The sequence below is a fragment of the Acipenser ruthenus genome, chromosome 11 (assembly GCF_902713425.1).
Source record: "Acipenser ruthenus chromosome 11, fAciRut3.2 maternal haplotype, whole genome shotgun sequence".
Lineage (NCBI taxonomy): Eukaryota > Metazoa > Chordata > Actinopteri > Acipenseriformes > Acipenseridae > Acipenser > Acipenser ruthenus.
The window spans coordinates 38,705,975-38,733,152 of record NC_081199.1 but is presented as its reverse complement, the minus strand read 5'-3'; the positions used below and the strand labels follow the sequence as shown (position 1 = coordinate 38,733,152).

General features: G+C 36.0%; 1 protein-coding gene across 2 annotated transcripts in view; it reads left to right on the top strand.

Annotated features, from left to right (window-relative positions):
* LOC117427160 (inactive dipeptidyl peptidase 10-like) overlaps positions 1-27,178 on the top strand; it is a 158,905-nt gene that overhangs the window by 124,284 nt on the left and 7,443 nt on the right. For both annotated transcript variants that reach the window (XM_034045562.3, XM_034045563.3), the window contains exons 6-15: positions 12,168-12,220; positions 12,348-12,429; positions 16,693-16,813; positions 19,362-19,516; positions 21,365-21,462; positions 22,048-22,171; positions 22,858-22,896; positions 23,387-23,494; positions 26,644-26,735; positions 27,061-27,108. In XM_034045562.3, the coding sequence (XP_033901453.2) occupies positions 12,168-12,220; positions 12,348-12,429; positions 16,693-16,813; positions 19,362-19,516; positions 21,365-21,462; positions 22,048-22,171; positions 22,858-22,896; positions 23,387-23,494; positions 26,644-26,735; positions 27,061-27,108 (920 nt within the window). The remainder of the gene's footprint in view (positions 1-12,167; positions 12,221-12,347; positions 12,430-16,692; positions 16,814-19,361; positions 19,517-21,364; positions 21,463-22,047; positions 22,172-22,857; positions 22,897-23,386; positions 23,495-26,643; positions 26,736-27,060; positions 27,109-27,178) is intronic.

The following is a 27,178-nucleotide window of genomic DNA, read 5'->3' as shown; positions in this document are numbered from 1 at the left end:
GTCGAGGTGAACATTCAGTTATGATGAATAGTTCTTTGCAGATGACCTTTTAACTCAATTTGCCCACGATCAATAATGGCTTTCCATTTTTAGACTCTCTGTCTAACTTATGTTATGGGTTCTCATAGGGTAAGTAATTTCAGAATACATTATCATAATTCTTTCCTGTCTGCCTGTCATTTTGAGTGCTGCTTATTGCAGTTACTCAGATATCATATTTATTTATATATTCTGTGTTAGGCCTGAATTCAGGAGCAGCACTCCAGCCCCAGTAGTCTGTTTCAGCTAGATCAGCAAAGTGTCTGTATAGGTTAAGAGTCAGCACCATCTCCTGAGCAGGTATTTGGTACAAGTACTGCATATGAACAGCAATAAAGGTCGCTCTTAACCCTAAACAGAAACATTCTCTAGCTACCACATGCACTTCATTCACAATTGACCTTTGAGATGCCAGGAACCAACAAAGTACAAGAAGCTTGATAACATGCAAACTCAAGCTGTGCAGCAAAATTGCTATGTGTATTCGTTATGTATTACATTTAAATATCATATGTAATTCATATTTTTTCAATGGGTAAAACACCCATTACGCAGCATGTTTTGAGCGCTGGGTACAAGGGAAAACTAAATATATGAAAATGTAATTTGAAGCTACTTCAAGCTTTTAACTTGCAGATTTCCCAAGGTCAAATGAGAAAAAGTTTTATTCAAGAAAACAAGGACAATGTAAAGTAAATAAGTGGTGTAAAAGTGATGTGGGACTATTTTAACAGCAAGTGTGCCTTATTTGAGGTCTGATAAATTACAGATTGTTGCAGAGTGGTTAACCTAACACTGTCGTTCCTCAAAACATATTTAATTTTCGGCAAAATAAGAGTAGACTATCCTGGGAGTTGACTGCAGACATTGGAACTCGGTTGTTTTGTTTAAAGAATTTCCATTATTATAAATTGTGAATAAAAAAATCTAATATGAAATACGTGAATTCAAGCATAGGCAATAGCACCTCTTGCAGTGTAAGATTAATTTAAATAATGTATTTGTGTTTAGTCCTTAAAATATATCCCCTTTATTGTTGAACTTCATTTATTGGTAAATCATATTGGAAATACTAATAATAAGTTGATTGCTTTAAAAAAAGAAACATTGGACTAAGTAATTTCATTGTTATTAGTGTTATGTAAATTATGTACCTGGCAAAATCATGTTCATATTATTCGGAGGTAATCCAATTTAAGGTAATCCGTATGGTTTATGTTGTTGACATTTGCTTTCGGATGTAATACGTAGAAATGAAGGGTTTGCTTATATCAGTTCCATCTTGATATCTCTTTGTGGTACAAGTTGTGTTATTGACCAACAAATCATTATCTGTCATGACCATTGATCAACATGAAACATGATTTCAGTCAATAGTCAGTCATGGTTTTTTATGATCTGTTTGTATTTTAAGTCATAAAATACGGTTTCTGAGTATCACAAAGTTGTAACGATTTATCTTTTGGTCATTTAACGATCCGGGTAATCATTATAAAATATGACTCCCTTTATTATGTTGTTTTTGACTTATGCTTGGAACATATGATTAAAGACTTGGATGGTGTAGAAAGCTGTTGGAAAAATGTGTTTTGCCACTATATACAGGTGGGATAAATATATCCAGTTTTCTTGTGTTTAAACCTTTATTTAATCCAGCTACTTCTGTGGTAATGTCTTTGTTTAGATGATGTTTATTATTTAGTTTTAGAGATTCAAATCAAACATTAATAACAGCATATTTGTCCTTTCAGAATCTTAAAGCCCTGTCAAAAGCATCAAAATAAAATCTCCTGGAGATGAAAAAATAAAGGTCACTTTGAATGGGGCTGGTAAGGCAATGACACCCAAAGGCATACTGGCTATATAAATACATTCCAACTGAGATGACAAAGGAGAAAACTAGACAAGATTTGATTCTAATTGCACCAGACACTAGTACTTCTCATGCCAAGCTTTAAGCAAAACATCATTAGTGTGATACAAATAATGTGATAAAATACTAAAATACCTCCCGATTTGTCAGCTTGTAGATCGTTACGTCTTCCCTTGATTGGCCTTACCATTCCTCTAGAAGGTCAACCAATTGAGATCATGGGAACAAGTTATTATTTGTTTATTTAGCAGACGCCTTTATCCAAGGCAACTTACAGAGACTAGGATGTGTGAACTTCGCATGAGCTGCAGAGTCACTTACAATTACGTCTCACCCGAAAGACAGAGCACAAGGAGGTTAAGTAATTTGCTTAAGATCACACAATGAGTCAGTGGCTGAGGTGGGATTTGAACCGGGGACCTCCTTGTTACAAGCCCTTTTCTTTAACCACTGGACCACACAGCCTCCTGCTCCCACCTGGGGTCACATACATGGATTGTCTAAGTCACACTGGCAATAGGATAATACATTAGTCCAAAACTACATTACATATTATTATTATTATTATTATACAAAATGACACAGAGAATACTGACCTAGTCTGAAAGTCAAACTTTCACCTGCCAGCCCACATATTTACCACTGTACAAAACAGCAAGACTTGTTCCTACAAGCAGTTACAGACATGGTGAATTAACTTCTCTTGCACTTCCTACTGACTGCTTTTTCCCCCTTGCATCTCTTACCCTGCTGGCAAGGGCAAACTGTTTTGCAACTACTCTGTTGGCAGGAAATTAAATCAAGTCTGAGGGTCCTTACATGACACACTTTATTCTATGGAAACTATAATTGCATTAAAGTTATCATATTAAACTGAACCTTTTTGAACCTAGCCTTTAGTTTTCTTCATAGATGTCTGCAGTAAACATGTTACCATAAGGCAGACATCAACTCATTTTAATTAAAACCTCAGCAATTGCTCTAATTGCCACTACCTCCACATTCTGAGATTCTGTGGAGATAGCCAGGATGAGACAGTCTGCCCTCATAAGGCAGGCCGGCAATCAGATTCATCATCCTGTCAACTTGCAAGCAGAAACATTTAAGAAAAAAACAGAGTCATCTGCAATTTTAAATCTCCCCAGAACAATCAGTATTAACTCTCTCATTACCTCTGTAGTTTGCATTGCAAAACATGCTTAAAATCTATGAACCAATCCTGCACAGAGGCATCTGTTGTAGGATGCTGATATTTGTCACTTTCAGCAGCCCTACACCCTTTTCAGCACTTCCTTGAATCTTTTAAAAACATGATGCAATCAGTCATGAAACAAAAAGTTCTTCCAAGGTTCCTGTTGAATTTTCCTTCTGAAGCTGCCAGTCACTATTTAATTTGTTCTCAAGATGTTTTTTGTCATTGACTGCATTGTTGTTCAGCCTTCTTCTCATTAAAGGGCGACTTTTTGCAGTTAGGGAATTTCTCAAATCATTTTTAATTCCTTCCCCTGTCTGGATTATGCTAGATAGCCTACCTACCTCATTTACTGGTCTTATTTTCATTCAACCTCAAGAGAATTGGTTTATGTGCAGCGAGAGAGGAAGCTGTTTCCTTTCTTAGAGTAGGTTTTGATCATCTGCGTGCTGTCTTGTCTGCACAGTGTTTTAAGAGATTGTTTACAGGGTCGAGTCAATTGGGGACTAAACAACAAAGTAAAAGAAAAAAAAGGTATTTGTCATAGAGCATTGAAATCTGGAAAATAGACTTGCCACACAGAGTCCTTCACATCGCCACACCTTCCACTATGGCCAATATGGGGTGCTAGAGTAATTTCCATAATTTGTCATTCTAGTCCCCAAGGGACTTTATAACCACCCTGTACTGTACTACTTTAAGAATGGCATAGAACAGACACATATATACTACTTGCTAAAAATCTTAGAGTAATTTGTAAACCACGCAAAACAATCAAACAAATTCATAGATCTAGCCTTGAGAATCAACATGACTCAGTTAAATCAAATCTCTGTGGTGCCAAAAATACAGAATGCACTCCTTCAGCTTCAATGAACAGCAATGCTACATGCTGGAATTTCTTGTTTATTGTGCCTAAAAAAACAAAGGGAGATGTGTGATATTTCTAAAGACATACTTTCAATGTGCAGAATTCCAAACGATTCCTATAATCAGAATTCAAGAGCCTTGCCATTACTCCTACCATTTCATTTATTACTGATGGATATGTGTAACTACAGCATTGGGAAATATTCAATGTAAACCCTAAGCAGTTTTACATTTTTATTATTATTATTATGATGTATAAATATGATGGCGTGTGTTTTGTTTTTAATGTGTTCTGGCAGAGGCAGGGTTGGCAGCTCGTCCTCTGCTGTAATTAGAAAGCCCGTGCAGAATGTGACCGAGGGATAATCAGATAATTCATAGCTGGTTAATCCCTCGGTCACTAATATAAAAAGCCTGCAGCTCTCCCTGTTCCGGGTGGGTGTTCGGAGGAGGAACAAGAACGTGCAAGGTAGAGCAGTCAAACCGAAAGTACAATAAAAACAATAGGAACAGTGAAAGAAATTGGTCAGCCTGACCTGTAGTCAGTTTTGTGTTTGTGACTTGTTTTTGTTTAAACTTTTATTTTCGCTCTGTGAGCAGTGTTTTTGTGTTTAAATATTTATTTTATTTTTGTTGGAAAATAAACATAACGCTGCAGTGCGCTGGCACCCAAATGCCTGCGTGTTTGTGTGTTTATCAGTTCCTGCTTCTGGCCTGATGCCACCACCTCAGCCATCCCTGTCACAAAAGGCAAGATGAAAACTGCAATTTCAGTTCAGACTGTCATCAATGCTAGATGTGTTCCCATACTTGCTCTGGAAATGCAATATCTTACACTCCGTTCTAAAACACATGGTCGATTTAGATTTCCAGAAATCCCGCATAAAAGATTAATTCTCAAACTGAACGCAGTAGGGATTCAAGGAAATGCATGCACATGGATTAGGGAGTGGGTAGAAAACAGAAAGTACTGATTAGAGGAGAAACCTCAAAATGGAGTGAGGTAACCAGTGGTGTACCACAGGGATCAGTATTAGGTCCTCTGCTATTCCTAATCTACATTAATGATTTAGATTCTGGTATAGTAAGCAAACTCGTTAAATTTGCAGACGACACAAAAATAGGAGGAGTGGCAAACACTGATGCAGCAGCAACGGTCATTCAAAATGATCTAGACAGCATTCAGAATTGGGCAGACACATGGCAAATGACATTTAATAGAGAAAAGTGTAACGTATTGCATGCGGGCAATATAAATGTGCATTATAAATATCATATGGGAGATAGTGAAATTGAAGAAGGGAACTATGAAAAAGACCTAGGAGTTTATGTTGACTCAGAAATGTCTTCATCTAGACAATGTGGGGAAGCTATAAAAAAGGCTAACAAGATGCTCGGATATATTGTGAGAAGTGTTGAATTTAAATCAAGGGAAGTAATGTTAAAACTTAACAATGCATTAGTAAGACCTCATCTAGAATATTATGTTCAGTTCTGGTCACCTCGTTACAAAAAGGATATTGCTGCTCTAGAAAGAGTGCAAAGAAGAGCAACCAGAATTATCCCAGGTTTAAAAGGCATGTCGTATGCAGACAGGCTAAAAGAATTGAATCTATTCAGTCTACGCGGCGATCTGATTCAAACATTCAAAATCCTAAAAGGTATAGACAATGTCAACCCGGGGGACTTCTTTGACTTGAAAAAAGAAAAAAGGACCAGGGGTCATAAATGGAGATTAGATAAAGGGGCATTCAGAACAGAAAATAGGAGGCACTTTTTTACACGGAGAATTGTGAGGGTCTGGAACCAACTCCCCAGTAATGTTGTTGAAGCTGACACCCTGGGATCCTTCAAGAAGCTGCTTGATGAGATTCTGGGATCAATAAGCGACTAACAACCAAACGAGCAAGATGGGCCGAATGGCCTCCTCTCGTTTGTAAACTTTCTTATGTTCTTATGTTCTTATGTTCTTTGTGTTCATTTCATTCTCGGTGTCCCGTGCTACAAAGAGATACCCTCTGTTTAAAAGAAAAGCTGTTTCTGCAGTTTAGTGTGGTCATTTGCTTAATGGCTACTCATAATAAATGATGTATTTATTAATGACAGGATACATTCCTTAATTAAAAGTGATTTCTGTGATTTTTTTTTAAACAAATTTAACAGGCAAGTTATGTACATGAACAGAGTTACATAAACACAAGAGCGGCCTTTTCAAAAAAAAAAAAAAAAAACAGTTATACAACAGTAAGCCTTATTCATCTCCAAATTGGCCTGGTTCTTATGTCAAGGTCACTTGACAAATTCCACATTGGGTTGTTATATTTACAAGCCAAAACAACACATAATCCCAGTGATACAGCACAATAAACAATAATAAATTTAACTGGAAATATGAGTATTGTTTAAGGACATTTACACAAATACTGTGTTTAACAGTGTCAGGATTAGGGGGTAGATTAAATCTGAAGCCAAGGTGAATGTGTGTTCTGAGAAGCTAGGAAAATTGTGTAGCTTTACAGTTTGCGGTTTCTCTTAGGCAGCATCAAATCAAACAATATTGTTTATTTTTATTTTAATGTATTCCGTTATATGATAGGCTGCAGTACATTATGTTTGTGTTCTTGACCCCTGGAATGCATGAAAGTATTAAATGCATTTAGGGGAAACAGAACAAGTGAAAAAGCAAAGTTTATGTTGAATGTTTGTTTTCCTATATTATGTTAAGTTTGTGCAAAAAAAGAACACGCACCATTTATTGAATTTTTTTGCTGCACTTCACTCAAACAATGGCTGATAATGAAAATATAGCCTACAGTTGGAATGTTCCAGTACTGAAATAAAATAAATAAATACATGTCCATTTTATACATTTAAATTTTACTCTACATTATGTTACTGCAGATGTACCATCCCCACAGACGTGTGTATTTATGTAATATACCGTACTTGATTATAAACGTAGAAAAGAAAAACCATGTGACTTGATCCCATACTGCACAGTCAGATTCGCATTGCCTTTGGAGAGACAAGACTTACCAATCATGCCAGATTCCTTAATAGAATGGTTCCGGATTGTAGAGGGGACCACACCATTCATTTCAATAGTTTTTACTGTGTATTTGATTACTGTATCTTTAAATAATTAAAACTCAATCAAAAGAGGTTTTGTGTCGTTTACACGTGCACAGTATAGCCTATAGTTGTGTTCAGTGTACTGTGGTATGATATATGACATGTTATGTTACTGTTTCTTAAACGTGAATCTTCAAGTGCACTGCATAAGAGCAACTGTCTTTAAACAAGGACCTACAATTCCTAATGAATGTGTTTTTATACCACGTTAAAATGACACACCTCCGTGGTAGAAAGCCACAAATCTCCATTGTTCAGAGTCTTGAATTTTTGTTCTAACACCAAGAAATGAGGTGCCGTTATTATTATTATTATTATTATTATTATTATTATTATTATTATTATTATTATTATTTTCTAACAACATGTATCCCACCATAACAAAGGCAACACACAGAATGTAGGTTTAATCTACCCCTAGGACTGGATATTGCTACTGACTATAGATTGACTGGATTTAATGGTTGGACAGTTTACAAAATACCAATGCTAGCTTTGCAGTCAATTAGTTTCTAGAGTCTAGTAATGGTTCCGCCCTTCTGTTTCTTTGTTTGTGTAAATGTGAGATTCAGAACGCATCTGTGCACAAGTGGCCTTTAACATTCCAAATAAAACTGACAAATCATCTGCATTGAAGCTGAAGACAGCTTCCATCGACCCGAATAAAGACTCCAGAAGCCATCACAAGTGCATAAATAAAACACAGAAACATCTGAAGGACTGACACTCGCAAATAAAAGCCCTGGGATGGTTAATAAAAAGCAATACTGTGCCGTGGGAACATAGCTGGGTATTGGTTTGGAATGAAAAACATCAAATGAGAAAACTCAGCTGGAATGCATGGTGATTGCATCATGGAGTTTTTCTATCCATGTTCTGTTTAGCTGTATAGTTAATAGAATTTAAATTGAATGCTCCAAAAGAAACATCCGATTTCCTACATTTACAGATAACACAGAGTAGCATTGTCTCTGTGCGAAGTACAGTATTAACCAAACCAAATGTATGTGTGAATGTGATTGTTTGTTGTTTTTTTTTTTTTTGTCAGTTAAAGTTGAAAGTAATGTATTTATTTATTTATTTATTTATCTGTGTTAAATTCTTCCCATTTTCATAACCAGCACACAAACTGCACATTACTAGGTTCTGTTGCATTTTCTGGTGTCTATATTGTTTCTGAGTTCAGTTTCAACCCCACTGACAAAAATATTGCATTAATACAAATGTAAGAAGAAAAAAAAAAACGACCAGGTGGCAACCCTAATGTTGAGTAATGCCCTCACATTCACCCAGCCAGCTCTGAAGTGCTTGTAGCTGTCTGTACTTTTAAATGCCTTCATGGACTCGGCTGTGTAGGGTCATTGAGTTTCAACCAAGTACACATATATGTCACCAAAGTGTAAACTTGGTAGTTTGTCAGCATTTTTCAGCAGTGTAAAGAACACCTGAGCCTGAGGCACTGAATAAGGATCACATGCGGCTCTTTTATTTGTATACCTGTCGAATTCCAGTTTTGTGAGGTGTCTGGTATGTTCGGTTCGTATAATTGTACATCGTACTTGTACTGAAATTATCTTGTTTATTTGGATTATTTTCTTTAAATTTGTACTCGTACTGAACTTGTATGGTAGTTTTGACAACTTCACGGCACTTTTAGACCGTCAAAATGGCAGACTTGACTCCCTCGGTCACATGACTGCAAAGCCTCTATACAGGTCCTAGGTATACACTCGTTCAACAACGAAAATCCGCCTCTTTTTGATGACATCATCAGCATTATTAATGTTCCCTGGTTGCCGTCGGTAGCTGTTCCAAAAAGAAAAAACGGAATCCACCGACAGCCTACCGAAACCCGAGTCTGCAGCTGCCAGTCATGGGCAGTTTGCAAAACCTGATTCCGAAGCTAAAAATTCAGGACATGTCATAATTTAGAAAAAAAATGTATTTTTTAAATAAATACTTCGTATTTTCGTTTTAAGATTTCCATTCTTAACTGCAGGACCAAAAAAAACCAAACAAAATACATAAATAAATAAACAAAAAAGTCTAATAGAGGGCAGCAGTGTGGAGTAGTGGTTAGGGCTCTGGACTCTTGACCGGAGGGTTGTGGGTTTAATCCCCAGTGGGGGACACTACTGTTGTACCCTTGAGCAAGGTACTTTACCTAGATTGCTCCAGTAAAAACCCAACTGTATAAATGGGTAATTGTATGTAAAATAATGTGATATCTGTATAATGTGAAATAATGTATAATGTGATATCTTGTAACAATTGTAAGTCGCCCTGGATAAGGGCGTCTGCTAATAAATAAATAATAATAATAATAATAATAATAATAATAATAATAATAATAATAATAATAATAATAATAATATATATTAGACTTTTTAATCAGTTAAGTTTAGGTGAACCAGATATTTATTCTTTAAATGTTATCCATAAAGAAATACATATTTAGCTTACTTCCTGAAATCTCTGATCTTTTAGACCAAAAGATGTGTTCCTGTTGATTAAATGCCTACTGATTGTAATCAATGAATACATTTGTTACTTTGAAAATAAAATTTAATTTGTGCCAACATAAGAACATAAGAAAGTTTACAAACAAGAGGAGGCCATTCAGCCCATCTTGCTCGTTTGGTTGTTAGTCGCTTATTGATCCCAGAATCTCATCAAGCAGCTTCTTGAAGGATCCCAGGCTGTCAGCTTCAACAACATTACTGGGGAGTTGGTTCCAGACCCTCACAATTGTGTAAAAAAGTGCCTCCTATTTTCTGTTCTGAATGCCCCTTTATCTAATCTCCATTTATGACCCCTGGTCCTTTTTTCTTTTTTCAAGTCAAAGAAGTCCCCCGGGTTGACATTGTCTATACCTTTTAGGATTTTGAATGTTTGAATCAGATCGCCGCATAGTCTTCTTTGTTCAAGACTGAATAGATTCAATTCTTTTAGCCTGTCTGCATACGACATGCCTTTTAAACCCGGGATAATTCTGGTTGCTCTTCTTTGCACTCTTTCTAGAGCAGCAATATCCTTTTTGTAACTAGGTGACCAGAACTGAACACAGTATTCTAGGTGAGGTCTTACTAATGCATTGTAGAGTTTTAACATTACTTCCCTTGATTTAAATTCAACACTTCATACAATATATCCGAGCATCTTGTTAGCCTTTTTTATAACTTCCCCACATTGTCTAGATGAAGACATTTCTGAGTCAATATAAACGCCTAGGCCTTTTCATAGATTCCTTCTTCAATTTCAGTATCGCCCATATGATATTTAAAATGCACATTTTTATTGCCTGTGTGCAGTACCTTACACTTTTCTCTATTAAATGTCATTTGCCATGTGTCTGCCCAGTTCTGAATGCTGTCTAGATCATTTTGAATGACCTTTGCTGCTGCAATAGTGTTTGCCACTCCTCCTATTTTTGTGTTGTCTACAAATTTAACAAGTTTGCTTACTATACCAGAATCTAAATCATTAAAGTAGATTAGGAATAGCAGAGGACCTAATACTGATCCCTGTGGTACACCATAGGTACCTCGCTCCATTTTGAGGTTTCTCCTCTAATCAGTACTTTCTGTTTTCTACCTGTTAACCACTCCCTAATCCATGTGCATGCATTTCCTTGAATCCCTACTGCTTTCAGTTTGAAAGTTTGAATTAATCTTTTATGCGGGACTTTGTCAAAAGCTTTCTGGAAATCTAAATAAACCATGTGTATGCTTTGCAATTATCCATTGTCGATTTGCATCCTCAAAAATATCAAGCAGGTTAGTTAGACACGATCTCCCTTTCCTAAAACCATGCTGACTGTCTCCCAGGATACTGTTACCATATTGGTAATTTTCCATTTTGGATCGTATTATTGTTTCTATAAGTTTACATATAATAGAAGTCAGGCTTATTGGTCTGTAGTTACCTGGTTCGGTTTTGTCTCTTTTTTTGTGGATAGGTATTACTTTTGCAATTCTACAGTCTGTCTGTACAACCCCTGTGTCAAGAGGCTGTTGCATGATCTTGGTTAGAGTACTATTGGGAGGATCTCATCCGGCCCAGGAGATTTGTTTAACAATAAATACAATACACATAAATAAAAAAATTAAAAAAACAAACGATGAATAAACAAAACAAAACAGTATGAAATTAGAAATAGTTTTTTATGCTGTTGTTAACAAAAAGTGCAATTCATGTTTCTCAGTAGCAAACATGTTTTGCTTCATTGATGCACATCTACGTATTTCATATTTGTGTATGAGTAACATGGCTTTGAGTGGCAGATTGAATTCAAGCAAACCGTATGCTGAGGCAGTGTTAAAAAAGCCATAAACTATTTTGTATGTATTTGTCTCCAAGAATATGAGAAAAAACTGTAATATTTGTATATAATTATTCAGTGCCAATGCTATCGCTGTTACCTTAGGCAAAGATTCTGGTAGATGGTACATTAAATATTATTATTATTTATTTCTTAGCAGACACCCTTATCCAGGGCGACTTACAATTGTTACAAGATATCACATTATACAGATATCACATTATTTATTTATATTTTTTATGCAATTACCCATTTATACAGTTGGGTTTTTACTGGAGCAATCTAGGTAAAGTACCTTGCTCAAGGGTACAGCAGCAGTGTCTCCTACTAGGGATTGAACCCACGACCCTCCAGTCAAGAGTCCAGAGCCCTAACCACTACTCCACACTAAATAAACTTCAATAAATATCTTATATACTAAATTTACAAAAACAAAACTGTTTCTTAACACATCTTATAAGAGACGCATGTTATGACAATAATTTTCACAATTAAACAGATGGATTAGGTAATGTAATGTATTTTATAAGGTATTTAGTGCATTCAGATATGTGCATTGACATCACTGGCTTGTAAAATTAAGTTGGACCTTTAGTTTTGTTGTACACGGAAAGCAAGTGCCAGAACGGATCCCTTTCTTCATTGCAAGTCTCAACCCAAAATTCCAAGGCCAGCTAATTATGTCTAAACCAACAGTTAAGTATTATAACTGCTAATACTTCTTTCTTATTTTATTGTAGGTATATCGACATTCATATACTGCATCCTATGTTATTTATAACATACATACAAGGTAAGTTGCCATCTCATGTAAACCTAGAATAAGACACAGTAAAAAAAAAATGTAGCATGTGATTTTGCACGTATATTTATCTAACAGAACTGCAGTCTGTAATAGATTATTTGTAATGACATTTTAGGGAAGTTTGGGAGCTTAACCCCCCAGAAGTGGTTGATTCGGTGTTGCAACACGCAGCATGGGGAGTACAGGGACAGCAGATGGTAAGGTTCATTTTTGCATCTTGTTGTATTGAACAAGTTTATTAAAACTCACAACAAAGGAAACATAACTAATTAAATACAAAGCAATACAATACATTAACCTTGAGTGATCCCATTAAGGACCAGTACATTAGCAGCTTAGCTGCACAATAATAATCATGACAAAGCAAAATTAGGTCAAAACCAGTAAAACAAACTACAGCTATGGCCAAAGGTTTTGCATCACCCTATAGAATTAACACATTTTGCTTCATAAAGTTGAATGAAACCTGCTGAATAATGTTATGCTAACATATTGAATTACATCCCGCTTTTTAGTTTTCCATACACAACGAAAAACTGACAAGAAATGAAAAATGTGACATTTCAAAATCTAACACAAAGTCCTGTACTACTATTATGGCTTCCTGTAGACTTTTGCGATATCATTTTGTAGTTTCTTTGATTACATGATGTTAAATAAAGGATTATTTAGCTTAGCTTGGTCACTGGCTATCTCAGCTTTTCTCACTTGGTGAAGTAGTACAGTTTTGATTGATTGCAGAACTATTTTGAAAGATATGCCCATGCTTGCATCCTGTGACATGTAGAACTTTGCTGACACGAAAACTTGGCCAGCAGGCATAACAAAAAACACTCATTATAATCCTCTCTTCAGTTTTGCAACTGACATATCAGCATTTTGTGATTGATGTTTGATGAATGCAGCAGGGTATGTAAGATGCTAGTTAGACAGACAGCTTATTTGTCAGTTTTCTAGACTGAATCAACAATTTCAAGCCACAGGCATGGTTAGGTTCCAAGCAAACATGCCACGATGCTCCCGGAGAGGTAGGATAAGGCTGGTGCAGTATCAGTCACACACCTAAATAAACAGCTCTCACTCAGCTGCAAGAACAGCATGGAGCCCATGAGGGCATCCTATAGACTAACACACCCGACTATAATTAAATAGGACTTCAACTCACTGTTCACAGTTGGCAGCTGAGTTTCAAAGGGGGCACAATTACGCACTTCTTATGAGCCTTTTTTATACTTTAGTACAATTACAATACATTGCAAGATGTGTTGTACTGATATTTATCAGCATGGCATTTTGACCCCTCTGTGCCCGGGTCATCGTAATTCAATGTTTCTTTTAGGGACTTCATTTATTTTGTGTAAGATGGCACTGTCACTGAAGTATGTATATCTGTTGTAGCAACAACTGCTTGCTTGTGAGAAATCATTGAACATCCCCAAGCACACAACATTTTAGGTAACATCTATTGTTTATATGTATGATTTACCCTATTTTGTCATTATTTTATATTAGAAAATGGCTTGGTCTTTGTTTAACAATACACAAGATATAACATTTGAGAAAACTCTTGTGTGCCTTAGGCACGCTGACTGTCATTTCTTTAACCATAAATCATGCCACGTCAATTAGTAAACCATTAGTATAATGATGGAATTGAGCATGACAGATGTGAAGATTGTTTGGAAAGCATTGCGCTGTAACAATACAGCCTGTATAAATTACAGAAATGATGTGCATGTATAGCACTTGGATAGAATTCAAGGTGACAGAATTCGCTTTGAGTTAATTGCAATGCTTAACAGTGCACCACTGCTTTGAACAATAACAACAATATTCAGCAAAGCATAAAAGCAACAGCATGTTTAAATCTTAAAGTCACTCGTTCCTGATTAATTATACTAGTCTGTTCTTTAAAAGTAAACCAAAAAGCATATATTGCCAGCTAAGTGCATGAGCTAAGATTATCTTGCTTTTTTCTCATTTATAATCTGCATCTAGTAACAGTTATAAAGTTAAAATAACCACTCCCATAACCAGTTTTGTCCTCAATGGACCTACTAACAATTTGTCAAATGAAAACATGTTGCATGTTCAAGGGTTGTGGGAATATTCTTTTAAGTTGAATATCTCTTAATCCATTTGAGATGCCGACTTCATATTTTCAATGGAGTTGCCACCGTCACTCTGTAAAAGCCTCATCTGAGATCATTTGAGCTGCCGGCTTCATGTTTGCAGGTTATAGAATGTGTTGGTGACATTGATATGACTTCTATATTGAAGAATGGTAAAGATGGTGGTGAATTAGTATTTGTCGATTTCCCCAAAGCAGATGTATCATAAAGTCAGAATGGTAAAGATGGTGGTGAATTAGTATTTGTCGGTTCTCCAAAGCAGATGTATCATAAAGTCGAAACAGTTACAGTTGGCTTTAGCTCCCAGACCTCTTTTTAAAGTTATTACTAAATGTTAATTTATAACCCTGCAGAACTGAAAACTTAATAACCATCCCGTAAGACCTAAAATGAGTGCTTTCAGGAAGTAATTAAAAATGTTACATAATCCACACGTATCACCTTCAATTTCCTTGAGTTGCTATTTTTAATAATGAATGTATTACTTAAACATACTAGCACTAACACCGCCTCTGCCTGACCACATTTAAACCAATAATAAACCAAACATACTCATTTTAAATAAACACACTACATTGAAATCATACCGAAACAGCAAACAAACCATTCTTTAAATATACCCACAAATTCACCCGTTCTAAAAATAAACAAATACATTTCAAATCATAATACAATAAATGCAACACGTCTAATTTACATGCAGGGCTCAGCCCTGCCCCCTCTCATTATTGTGCAGAGCTCTGTTCTTCCCTGCCACACAGTGTTTGATCTCTGGCACTTTATAAGGATAGTAGCACCATAATTAAAACCTATTTTGGTCAGAGAATTAACTGTTTCAACCTGACAGACATATAAAGAGGTGCAGGAAAAATAACTCTGAAAACACCAGATGGCTAGTTCAGTCTAGGAGAAATAATGCCACTCAACACAGTAAACCAGTATATATCTGTTTTATATTTAATTTAGTTATAGTAGGATTGTCTTTTTGCAAAGTTACTTAGTGCTTTAGAAGAAATTGGCACAACTTTGGTTATATAATGCCATTAATTGAAATGGTAAAATTACTTACAAATTGAAAAGAGATTAACACGATTAAATTGCAATTCACGGGGCGGGAATCAGGGCTGCGAGAGGAAGGGAGTGTTTTGCAACTTGGGATTTGAGCTCGGCCTCTAGAGCAGGGGAAAGAGAGAGAGAAGGAGGAGCCAGACTCCAACTGGGAGAGCCTTCCCTATGGAGTAGAGGCTGGTCCTAATGGCTTCCGGGCCTCTGAACAGACAGAGTGTTGACCACCAGAGGACAGAACGGCTCATACGAAGCTTTGACGTAAAGAAGAAATAATCTGAAAGAACACAAAGAATTGTTAGTTATGGGACTCGAGCACTAAGATTAAGAGGGCCACGTCCCAGGAGGGTAAAGGAGGAAGTAAGACAGAGCCTTCTTTCATGAGGCAAGATATAAACCGCATGAGCTGCAAAAGAGTGTGCTCAGTGGTCCCCTCTGACCACATGAAGAAGCTGCAGAGTTACTGGAACTCCAGGTCGGGAAGTGAGACTCACAATCCCCCCAGAGGGGACCGACACAGAGGCATGCGGCATATGAAACAGTGAGGAGGAGGGAAAAAGAAAAACACAAGAGAAAGAGCTGAGCTGTGACTGTGATTAAATAGGGAGTCAGCAATGACAGACAGGTTCATGCCCCCCGAATATTCACAAGTTAACAAATACTAAGTTATAAAACAAAATAGACTACAGTAGAACAGCAAACATGTTCCATCTTTTATCATGTCTTCTCTTGGAATCATTCCAATGTGTTTAAATGCATTTGGCACGTTGCCATGTAGAATCTGCAAGTATAATTTTAACAGCACAAACAAGGCAATCATTTAATATACCATCATAAAAAGAGAGGATCAGTGATTCTAACTACTGCTCATAATTATTATATATTTGTTATAAATAGAATACACTAAGCTGTAGTAATTCGTGTTGAATTTGTACACACAATTCTAGAGAAATAGCAGTAGCTGTTCTGATTATCCTTGTTTATACAGTCTATGAAGGCCAGGAAACAGAAGGCGGCAACATTCAGCCATCTTTTTCTATCAACTCTTACTTGTTGGGGACATTTTCTTGCAATTTTACCTGTTTTAGGAGGTTTAACAACAATAGCAAATCAATTTTAAATTGAGTGTCTTGTTGAAAACGTTGGAGTTCAACACGTTTCAGCTTAGCAACCAGAGCCATCCCTTACGGCTTGGGGGTCCAGAACTGTCTGAGAAGCCAAAATAATAAATAATTACCTTTTTTTGTGCTTGTCATTAACTAGATGTACATATTTGAAAATAACATCTACTACCAATCTGAAGTAAAGAGCAGTTCGTTGAGACTCACATCATCTGGAAAAGAAGGAGTCATTTTTAATGGAATTGCAGACTGGTTATATGAAGGTGAGATTTATTATTATTACATTTTTTTCATTTTGTACCGATTCATTCGGTATGGCAGGTTGTATGCATAACGCCACATGCTTTTCTCAATCCATGAGTCTAGTCTTGATTTGATGCACATGTATGCAAATCTATTTTTAGTTAATAATCTGTGGTATAATGTACTGTGTGTATAATGTAACCCTTCTGAAAACATGCAATATTAGTTGGAATCCTATCAAACTGACTCATCAGCAAGACCATACACATCAAAAGTATTGAAATTAAAATAAACCCATTATGCATCTCAAATAATTTTGAAACCATTATTTACTTTTTCTCCTACACACACACCCACATTCACAATGTACAATGACCAGAAGAATGTCAGGTGATGGTGTCATGTATTGCACTGAAGTCAAAATGCTCCTCGAGCAAATTGTATTTCTTAATTAAAATGCAAGAATCAGTCTCTGTACCTTGGAGTATCAAATGGAAGTTATTATTATTGGTTTTGTAACACAGACTGTGGTCTACAAGCTTAATTTGAATGCCTGGTTAAAGAGCCATGATTGTTCTGGATTATCTGCGATTGTAATTATGGCAGGTATAGAAATGGTTGTTTTGTTTTGTTTTGTCCTCTAAAAGTTTAGTTTATAATTGGTTTCTAATTTTACAATCCGAGTTTAAATAGAGCACTGGTATCTTTACTTGGGACAAGTTACAAACCTGGGTCTGAAGGATAAATTTACCTTAACACTCAATCATAAGAATTATGATGAAGTTGCCATATAATACTATGGGGCATTAAAGGGAGATAACAATCTTCTGAATAGTTCAATTCAGAGACATTGTTTAGGATTCTATACTAGCAAGGGAGACTGTTGTCTGCAATAGCTATTTTTGAGGACTCTCAAAAATAGCCAGGATGAAATAAAATCAGTTATGTGATGATTCTGCTGAGATAGTGATTTTAAAGGAATTGGTCATTCCTTGGCAGACTGTGCAGTGATGTGAATGAGACCCTTTGTTATGTTTGTTTATCCAGAACTGCAATCACAGAATAAAAGTAGTACAGTAGGAACCCAAATGAAAGTGAAAAGCAGAAACATTCTGTTATAAAATGTATACTTATACTTATAAATCCTTGCCAATATATACATGTTTAATCATAAGTGTACAGTAGAAAAACGGGAAAGCAAAAAGTCGGCCTTGAAACTTCACCACAAAGGAATAAAGCAAGCATGACTACCTTCATGTGTGGACGCACATGCTTTCATGGGAACTGTGAAACCAAAATGCAAAATTAGTCTCAGGATGTGTCACCCGCATTATTTAATTTATCTCAAACTATGATTAAATATTAATGCATACAAATTGGTGACTTTAGAGCAGTGGAGTTAATTAAATTTTGTATATTATAAGTCAACCATGTACAGAATTGAATTATTATGCAAAGAGCGTAAAGTTGAAGAGAATACTAATCCAATTGTTCCTTTATTTTATGTATTTATTTATTTATGTATTTATTTTACATATTGGCAGTACAATTTAAATTAACAAGCAAACTTCGAACTATTTAATGTATATTATCTATTATACTGACAAAAAGGTCATTCATTATTTATCTCCCTTTTGTACTGTGACCCCAATACTATTTTAATCTCATTATAATCTCATTTAAATTATAGTGTTACTGTAGAATGGCACAATTACGAAAACATGTTTTTTTTTTTTTTATTGCCCCAGATTTCTGTCTGTAAAAGGACTGTACAAAATGTTCACAATAATCATGGTTATTTTAAATCTGTTATGTCCTATAATGGATTATTGTGCCAACCCATAGTGTAAATTTAAAGCTTAAAAACGTTAAATTAGAGGTGCTGAGAAGATGGATGAAAAAAAGTGTCACAAAATCAGCCCTGTGTAAAGCAAAATAGGTAAAAACTCAGCAAACTGAACTAGTGTACCTTCATGTCATCCAAACAGTAGATAATAAAATCTTCAGATGCATTGTATACACAGTAGAGGAATATGAAAAGGTTTGAAAAGAAGCAAACCATATTAGATACCGCCTATTTGATTTGATTTCTCATAGCAGTTTCCATCCCATTCACCGACAAGAGACATGGTGAAATGGTAGTGTATCACACAACACTGCCCCTACAGTAAGCAGATGCTTATCTTTGGAAAGTAATTCTCTGAATTCAGTTGTTTAAACATGTTTTTTTTTTCCATTGTACTTGTTATATAAAAAGTATACTCATGAACGTTCATAGAGTGCCTTGATAATTTCACTCATGAGGAGAGCCTTAAACATCCCACTCGACCCCTTTGGGGGCTCTTGGTGGAATAACCACAGTGCTTTATTAACATTAAGAGTGTGTCCTCGATTTACAGGTACGTTCTACTCATTTATTTTTCTAGCTTCAACCTATTTCATGTCTTTGCATCACATAGAGTAATACAGAGTAATAGAATGCATTCCCCCTCTCCCACCCCCGCTCTCAAAATATGAACCCTCTGTACACATAATGAATTGATTGCTGTTAAAATAAACTGTTTACAGAAGAAATACTGCAGTCCCATGTTACACACTGGTGGTCCCCAGATGGAGAAAGGCTGGCGTACCTCATGATTAATGACTCCTTGGTATCAAACATGGCGCTTCCTCGTTTCACTGGCAGTCTTTATCCCAAAGGAAAGCTCTATCCTTATCCTAAGGTAAGGATTTTTTTTTCTTTTTTTTTTTTTATTAAAACCATCATCATGAACTTTTTTTTTTTCCCTGCTGCAAATTAAATGCTGGCTTTAGTAGGTTAAGTGCAGCTTTGGACACTCAATTTGCTCTTCTGAATTGACACTTGTTTAACACAACTGCAGATTCATAGATTCTGTTTGGAGGTTAAATAAAGGTCACACTAGAATTCACCTGTTTGATAAAATGCATTAGAACAGTATAGTATACTGGAAATGGTTATACTGTACTATATTTAGAGGCTATTGATTTTGTATTTTAATAAGGTTCTTTTTAGAAACTGTATATATACTGGTGGGTTGCCAAGACTATATACAGTACAGACCTTACTATTGTTACAACTTTGTATTATCTTTTTCCAGCTCTTCTGTAAATAAATATATATATATATATATATATATATATATATATATATATATATATATATATATATATATATATAGCACAAAACTGCAGTTCTCTGCTTACTCATGGCTTGCATTGCTTAGTTTGGTTTTCTCTTGCGTTTCATTTTTCATAATATCAATTTTATACTTTGAAGTTTAAACCTTTTCTGCTTGCGACGGCTTATTTGGCTAAAACCTTGTGGGGCATCATCAGTGTGAAGTGTGTTGCGTGAAACAAAGCTCCTCCAGCCACAGAATGCTGAATATATTGAAAAAAAGAACCTAACAGGGAAAACACTGTTAGCCTTCACCCCTACTTTCTTTACTATGGGACAATACTTTTCATACTTTAATGAAACAAAGGGCATTGAGAAGTGGAATGCTAGAAACTCAACTAAAACAATAATGGGGAAAGAGAGAAAGGGTTAACTGAGACTTATTAAAGGTAGACAAAAAAAGGTTTTTAGATTTGTAGTTAGGCCAAACAAACCATTAACTTTAAATTCACAGAACAAGCAGCGTAGGGATTAGTTTCAAAAGCAGTTTTCTTTAAATTGAAAAACAAACTGAACAGTGGCATTATAAAGATTACTTTTCTCTTAAGAAACTGGATTGACTCTAACACCACCTTTCACTAAGAAATTACTAATAATAGGAACAGCTTTTTTAAGTGGCTGAATATAAGAAAGGTCAGCACTACACGTATAAGTGACTTTGCTGTTTTGATATATAAACCACTGTTGCATAAGAAAGTGATATGTTTACTGACCATAAAATACAGGAATTTCGACACCACTTTTCATTTCTGCTATTATTATGGACAGGTGTAAAGGAACGAAAGCAGCTAACGATACCCTGTATGTGAACTAACATGATTTCCATTACACGAGAGTAGATGTTAAAACTTCATGCTGATTTGAACCCGGCTCTCACCAAGATAAGCACCAACTAAGACGTAGCTTTACAGTAAACTAATGTGATCCATCTGTGTCTCTAGCCATTTGCATTTCCTTCCATATGATGATGTAGATATCCTTCTGCCTGGTGTTGATGGATGAAGTGTAATGCTGGCTCCAGGGATCAGCTTATTGCCTCCCTGGCGCATCAGCATTACATTGAAACTAGATTAAACCAGCAGGCTCAGGTGTACATGTCAGTGTTTAAAAAGAAGAGGAATGAATAGCTTTAATTATACTCAGGAGAGAAGACACCGAGGTACGCTTCTGGAAGGTTCAACACTGAAAGGAGATTGCTAAAGACTTTTAAACTCTGAAACATTATCAGTCAGACCTCTGTTCACTGTAAGGCATGCACTTGATAGTGCACAATATTGACAAGCACTCTCATTCTTCAAAAAGAAAAAGAAATGTCACATTGTTTTTTAAAACTATGTTTCCAGTTACTATTTTTTGTATGTGTTGTAAACAGGCAGGACAGATGAACCCTACTGTAAAACTCTTTGTTACAAATCTGTATGGACAAACGCACACCCAGGAACTGACACCACCAACCAGTTTTAAAGCCAGGTATGTTGTCAGTCATATTTCTTAAGCAAGTGTTTCAAACTAAAGACCGAACAAACCTTGTTACCTCGTCGTCAGGGGCAGTAGTCTTTTCTTTTATATATCTGCCTTGCTATATTGGTTTGTATTGTTTATTTTTTTTCACAACTGTTATAGCAGATATTAAATATCTATTTATTTTTTTATTTTTTGTATGCTAAAAAATGTATATGACACTTTATTATTACTATTAGGCAGACTAGTGAATGTTCTGACTCGCTTAGCTTAATGTATCACAATCCCATACTCATCTACATAGCTCCTCATTTTTTTTTCTAGATGACAACATGACAAAGATATCATGCTTAAGGTGAACTTGTCACTCTGAATGTGGGTTTAGCGTGCAGTTTACTCTATACGAGTATATCAAAATTTCGTACAACAAAATGTCAGTAGCTTTTTACCCTGGTATGACAAAAAAGTTTGTATACCATAAATTATGAAATTTAGTCCGTCATCAGTTTAAAATGTGCCACTTACCTGTTTAAAGGTTGTAGTCTTAAAAAGGTTGCACTTACAGTAAATATGTTTTATTCCGTGTACAAACAGGGATCATTATGTGTCCATGGTAAAGTGGATCAGCAACACGAAGACTGCAGTGAGGTGGTTAAATCGACCTCAGAATGTCTCCATTCTTACTGTGTGTGACACGACTACTGGAGCTTGTAGCAAGGTGGGTGAACATTGTTTGATATCTATTGTTGTATGCTTTGAAAAGGTTGGGGATTGTGAGCAATCAAGCAAGGCTTAGCCGGTAAACCAAGCTTCAACGAACCGTTGAGGCTCAGTAACATACTTTAAGATGGATTCACAAACACAGAATAAGGTTTTTGAGAGTATTATACCATGACAGTACATCGAAGAAGGGTCCAGCTGAAAAGTTTCTCTCCCTGACTGAGTTTTACCATAGAATTCTGATTGTTTTTTTGAAGTTGTGGATGTTAATAAGGCTTTAAAACTGTCATAACCAGACTTTGTGTCGATCACTAATACATAAGATTAAAATCCAACACTTAATCCCAAGGAAAGCTGTACTTGCAGACAGCAGTAGTTACCTTACTTTAATTAATAGTGAATACAGCCTACAGTATATGCAATCATGCATGTACATAATTCTGCCATCAAAGTGAGTTTCTGCACTAATTGCAGCCAGCAAGCATCATTTAGTACAGATACAGATGGCGTGATTTCCTGCCGGACTGTCATAGGATTTTTAGTAACTCATAGCATATAGAATATTGATTGAAATTGAATAAATAAATAAAAACAATATCAGCCTCACTCACATCCTTTTAATAGTATCACTGTTGTGTAGATCATGTATGTAAAAACCTTTTCTAAGTTATCTTTTTTTTCCAGAAACATGAAGTGATGTCTGAAATCTGGCTTTCTAAGCAGGTAAACTAAAAGCTCTGCTGGATTAAATGTTGTTGTGTATATACAGTATACTATTTTATCTCCTAATATACTGTAACTAAAAAATACTACTGCCATCCTTTAACTCTGTGTTAGTCCTCGTGGAGTTTTCCCTTAAGGGTCATTTATTAACCCTCTATTAATATCACAAAATACAAAATACAATGTAGTGGAAAGATGTGTACCATAGAGCTGGGTTAGGAGTTTGTGAGTGGCAGTATTTCGATCTGTTTAGTTCAATATAATAGATAATTAAAACTAGATCATGTTGTGATTTACAAAGACACATATATATATATATATATATATATATATATATATATATATATATATATATATATATATAAACAATAAATACGGAAAACTCAAATAGATTTATAATTACAACAAAAAGGGGGCCATAATAACACATAACGATTGGGCATTCACTTAGCTCGTCTGCAAAATTAAAATGGTTTCAAATGCTTTTCAGACTGAAGAACCAGTGTTCTCCAAGGATAGCAACAAATTCTTTCTGAGTGTGCCAGTAAAACAGGGTGGGAGAGGAGAATTCCATCACATTGCTATGTTTACTACTCAGGTAAGAAATGGTTAATCTGCTTATATGTAGCTTTACCTAACTGTACTAAATAAATGAGTATATATTATAGTACTGAAAAATAAAAAATGTAGTGATTAAGCAAGGCAATGTTTCAATGTATTTTATGTATACACCCCTGTAATATTTTGCAATAAAGACACAGGTACTAATTTACAGTAATTAATAATGGCATAAAAGTACTGTACTGTTTAGAAACTTTTCGGAACTGACATATATATTTATATGACAGGATACCTTGTAAATAAAAGAGTTCTGGTGCATTCCAAGTGGCAAATACATGTCCATTTGATTTTCAGGAGTTTATATTTCTTGAAAGCACTCAAACTTGGAAGAGGTCTGAATATCAATTGCATAGAAATAACCCCACTGTGAAAAGTAAAATTGAAGTTGCTTTACTTGAACGCTGCATTCATATAATCATAAAGGCTCTACAGTATGTTAATAGGATTCCTGTGTGTCTGAGATTACCATGAGCACTGGCTATATTGGGCTTCAGAGACACAGAGGCAATAACAATTAGGAGGCCTTGGAACAAACAAATCTCTGGGCCAAGATGGAGTTTATCCTAGACTATTGATAAGAACCAGGAGGAAAAACAAGGTTTTAGTCTACACCTCGACTAATGCCGTGCTGCAATCTAAGGGTACAGTTTTTTACTCTCATTTAAGTTGCAATTGATTTCTGTTCAACCAAATTAGTGTCCTGTAAACTGAAGCAAGATTGTCAGACGTGGGTTTGATTTTATTTATTATTTATTTCTTAGCAGACACTCTTCCCAGGGACTTACAGTTGTATACAAAAAATACATATCAAGAATTACAGTACAATTAAGAGCAAGATACAAAATACAATGACTTCAGTCCTAATAAGTGCAAATACAAAACACAGTACGATTTGATATCGGGGCAGTTCAAGAGCAGATAACTGTGTTGATAGTTACATCAGGGTTAGATACGAGTGCAAGTGAAATACAAAATACTACAGTTTGAGTTGAGTGCAGGATTAAATATAGTAAAATAGGGAACAGATAAATGCAAGTTAAAGTGCATTAAAGGCAGAGTGCTATATTGACCAGAAGGGGAGAGTTGAGTTTTACAGGTGTTGTCTGAAGAGGTGTGTCTTGAGGAGGCGCCGGAAAGTGGTCAGGGACTGGGCAGTCCTGACATCCGTAGGAAGGTCGTTCCACCACTTCGGGGCGAGGGTGGAGAAGGAGCGGGCTCTGGAGGCAGGGGAGCCTAGAGGAGGTCTGGCCAGTCTTCTAGTGCAGGTGGAGCGGAGAGGTAGGGTGGGGGTGTAGGGATTGATGAGGGTCTGGAGGTAGCTGGGTGCAGTCTGGTCAAGGCATCGGTAGGCGAGTACAAGAGTCTTGAACGGGATGCGAGTGGTAATCAGGAGCCAATGGAGTGAGCAGAGCAGTGGAGTAGCGTGGGAGAAGCGAGGCAGAGAGAACACCAGGCGAGCAGCGGAGTTCTGGATGAGGTGGAGCAGATGAGTGGCGGACGCAGGAAAGCCAACCAGGCGGGAATAGAGTAGTCTAGGCGGGAGAGTACCAGGGCCTGGACAAGGAGTTGTGTGGAGTAGTTGGTGAGGAAGGGTCCGATTCTTCGTATGTTGCTCAGGAAGAATCGGCAGGTGCGTGCTAGAGAGGAGATGTGCTGGGAGTAAGAGAGGCAGGGGTCCAGGGTTACTCCGAGGTTCTTTGCTGAGGAGGAGCGAGAGAGCGTGGTAGATTCCAGAGGAATGGAGATAGAGAGATCAGAGGAGGGGGAAGATGCGGAGGGGAAGAAAAGGAGGTCAATTCTAAGTTTGATAATAACATGTTACCCTGTCAGGTTATTCCATCATGTAAGCCCTCTAGCAATGAAGCAAGGAGATACATACAATGGGACAAGGTTAGGGTTAGGGAACAAGGAGATGCTATAAAGATTTGAACAGATATAGTACAGATGATTTATACAGTATTGTTGAAAATAACAACCCTATTACCTTTGATTTGACATACCTACTGGTAAGTTTTATATAGGAGTTAGACATTAACTGACCTTAAAATGGCATTGGCTGTCAAAGGGTTATATACATTTGCAAGCTGGATTTGTTCTTTAGAAACGACCCAGGTAAATGTTTTTTTTTTTTTTTTAAAGACATATTTTGTACACAATGAAGCCCTGAGCTCCTGATTCGATTCAAACAAGGGTAACAAGGGTCTCTCAAGGTCCTTGTTTACTGTATTTCTAATGAGGAGTTTATATCAGGCAGAACATGTGTCTTTGAAAGATTAGTCCACATGCCTACTGTGTATTGATTGTTATAATCAGCAGACTGTGCTCTCTGCATTATGTGTGTACAGTGAGATGAGGAAAAGCATCTTCAAGTATTTATTTCTTTACAGACCTCAAATGTCAAACAAAGGTCACCACAAACTTAGTATCTTATCTTTCAATGTCATCTGTTTTTCTGAGATGATGTGTATCAATTTTCCTGGTCATTCAGGCAAGCTGACTCACAACCCTAAGGTTTGTAACAGAATGTGATAACAATGGTGTCAATTAGCAATTTAGAAAAAGAAAAAAAAGCTTCCTAAAGCATTTTAAAATAAAAAATTAAATATAAACTACATCTTTGTATGTTTGCATTTTCACTGATGATTATGGCTGATCATTGATAATCCATATCCATACAAAATGAACCATACTTGGGATTATAATCAATACTATATTGATTTCAGTACTGTAACTGTATATAAAACTCTGTGAATACTTTATAACATGTCTTCATAAACTGTGCTTTACATTTCACAGCAGCAGTAGAGTAAATCCATATCAACGTGACATTAATTTGTAGTTGTAGACCATTTTCTAAAGGGCAATTCAGTATATATCAATTAAAATAAAAGCATAGTTTGGAACTGCACTCTTTCTCGTCGTGTGATTATTAATCCTCTCAGTCAGTCATGAGTGACAGAGTAAATGTCAAACCTCATTTTATGTGAGCATAAATTAAATTGGTGGGGGGTAGCTGTTGCTAAATCTGCAACATCCCATTTATTATCATTATTATTTTTCTTTATGTAACAAATACAGCCTACACTGAACAGATTGTTTTTTGCATAACTGGTTTTATATCCACAGTCTACAAATGAACAGATCAGTGTCAGGCATCTGACATCAGGAGACTGGGAAGTTACTAGAATCCTAGCTTATGATGAAATTCACCAGAAGATGTAAGTGCATTCCTTTAGATATTCAAAACAGACATGTCCAGTACTACTACGACTACTACTACTACTACTACTACTACTACTACTACTACTACTAATAATAATAATAATAATAATAATAATAATAATAATAATAATAATAATTACGATAACATTAAGCAAGTAGAATTACAGTTTTGTTGATAGCTTGGAATCGACACAGTAAATGTTGCAATAATGGCATTAACGTAAAACCAAGTTTTTCTACCATTTGCCACTGTTTAATGAAATATGATTGATTTGATTTTGAACAGTGACAAATCACCTATTTTATTTTGTTAATATTTAGCTATTTCCTAAGTACTGAAGATTCTCCAAGAAAAAGACAATTATACAGGTAACTGAGCTAAATGCAGCCTCTTTGTTTTTCTTCTCAGTACATACTGTAAGTCTGCCAAATTTTTGTT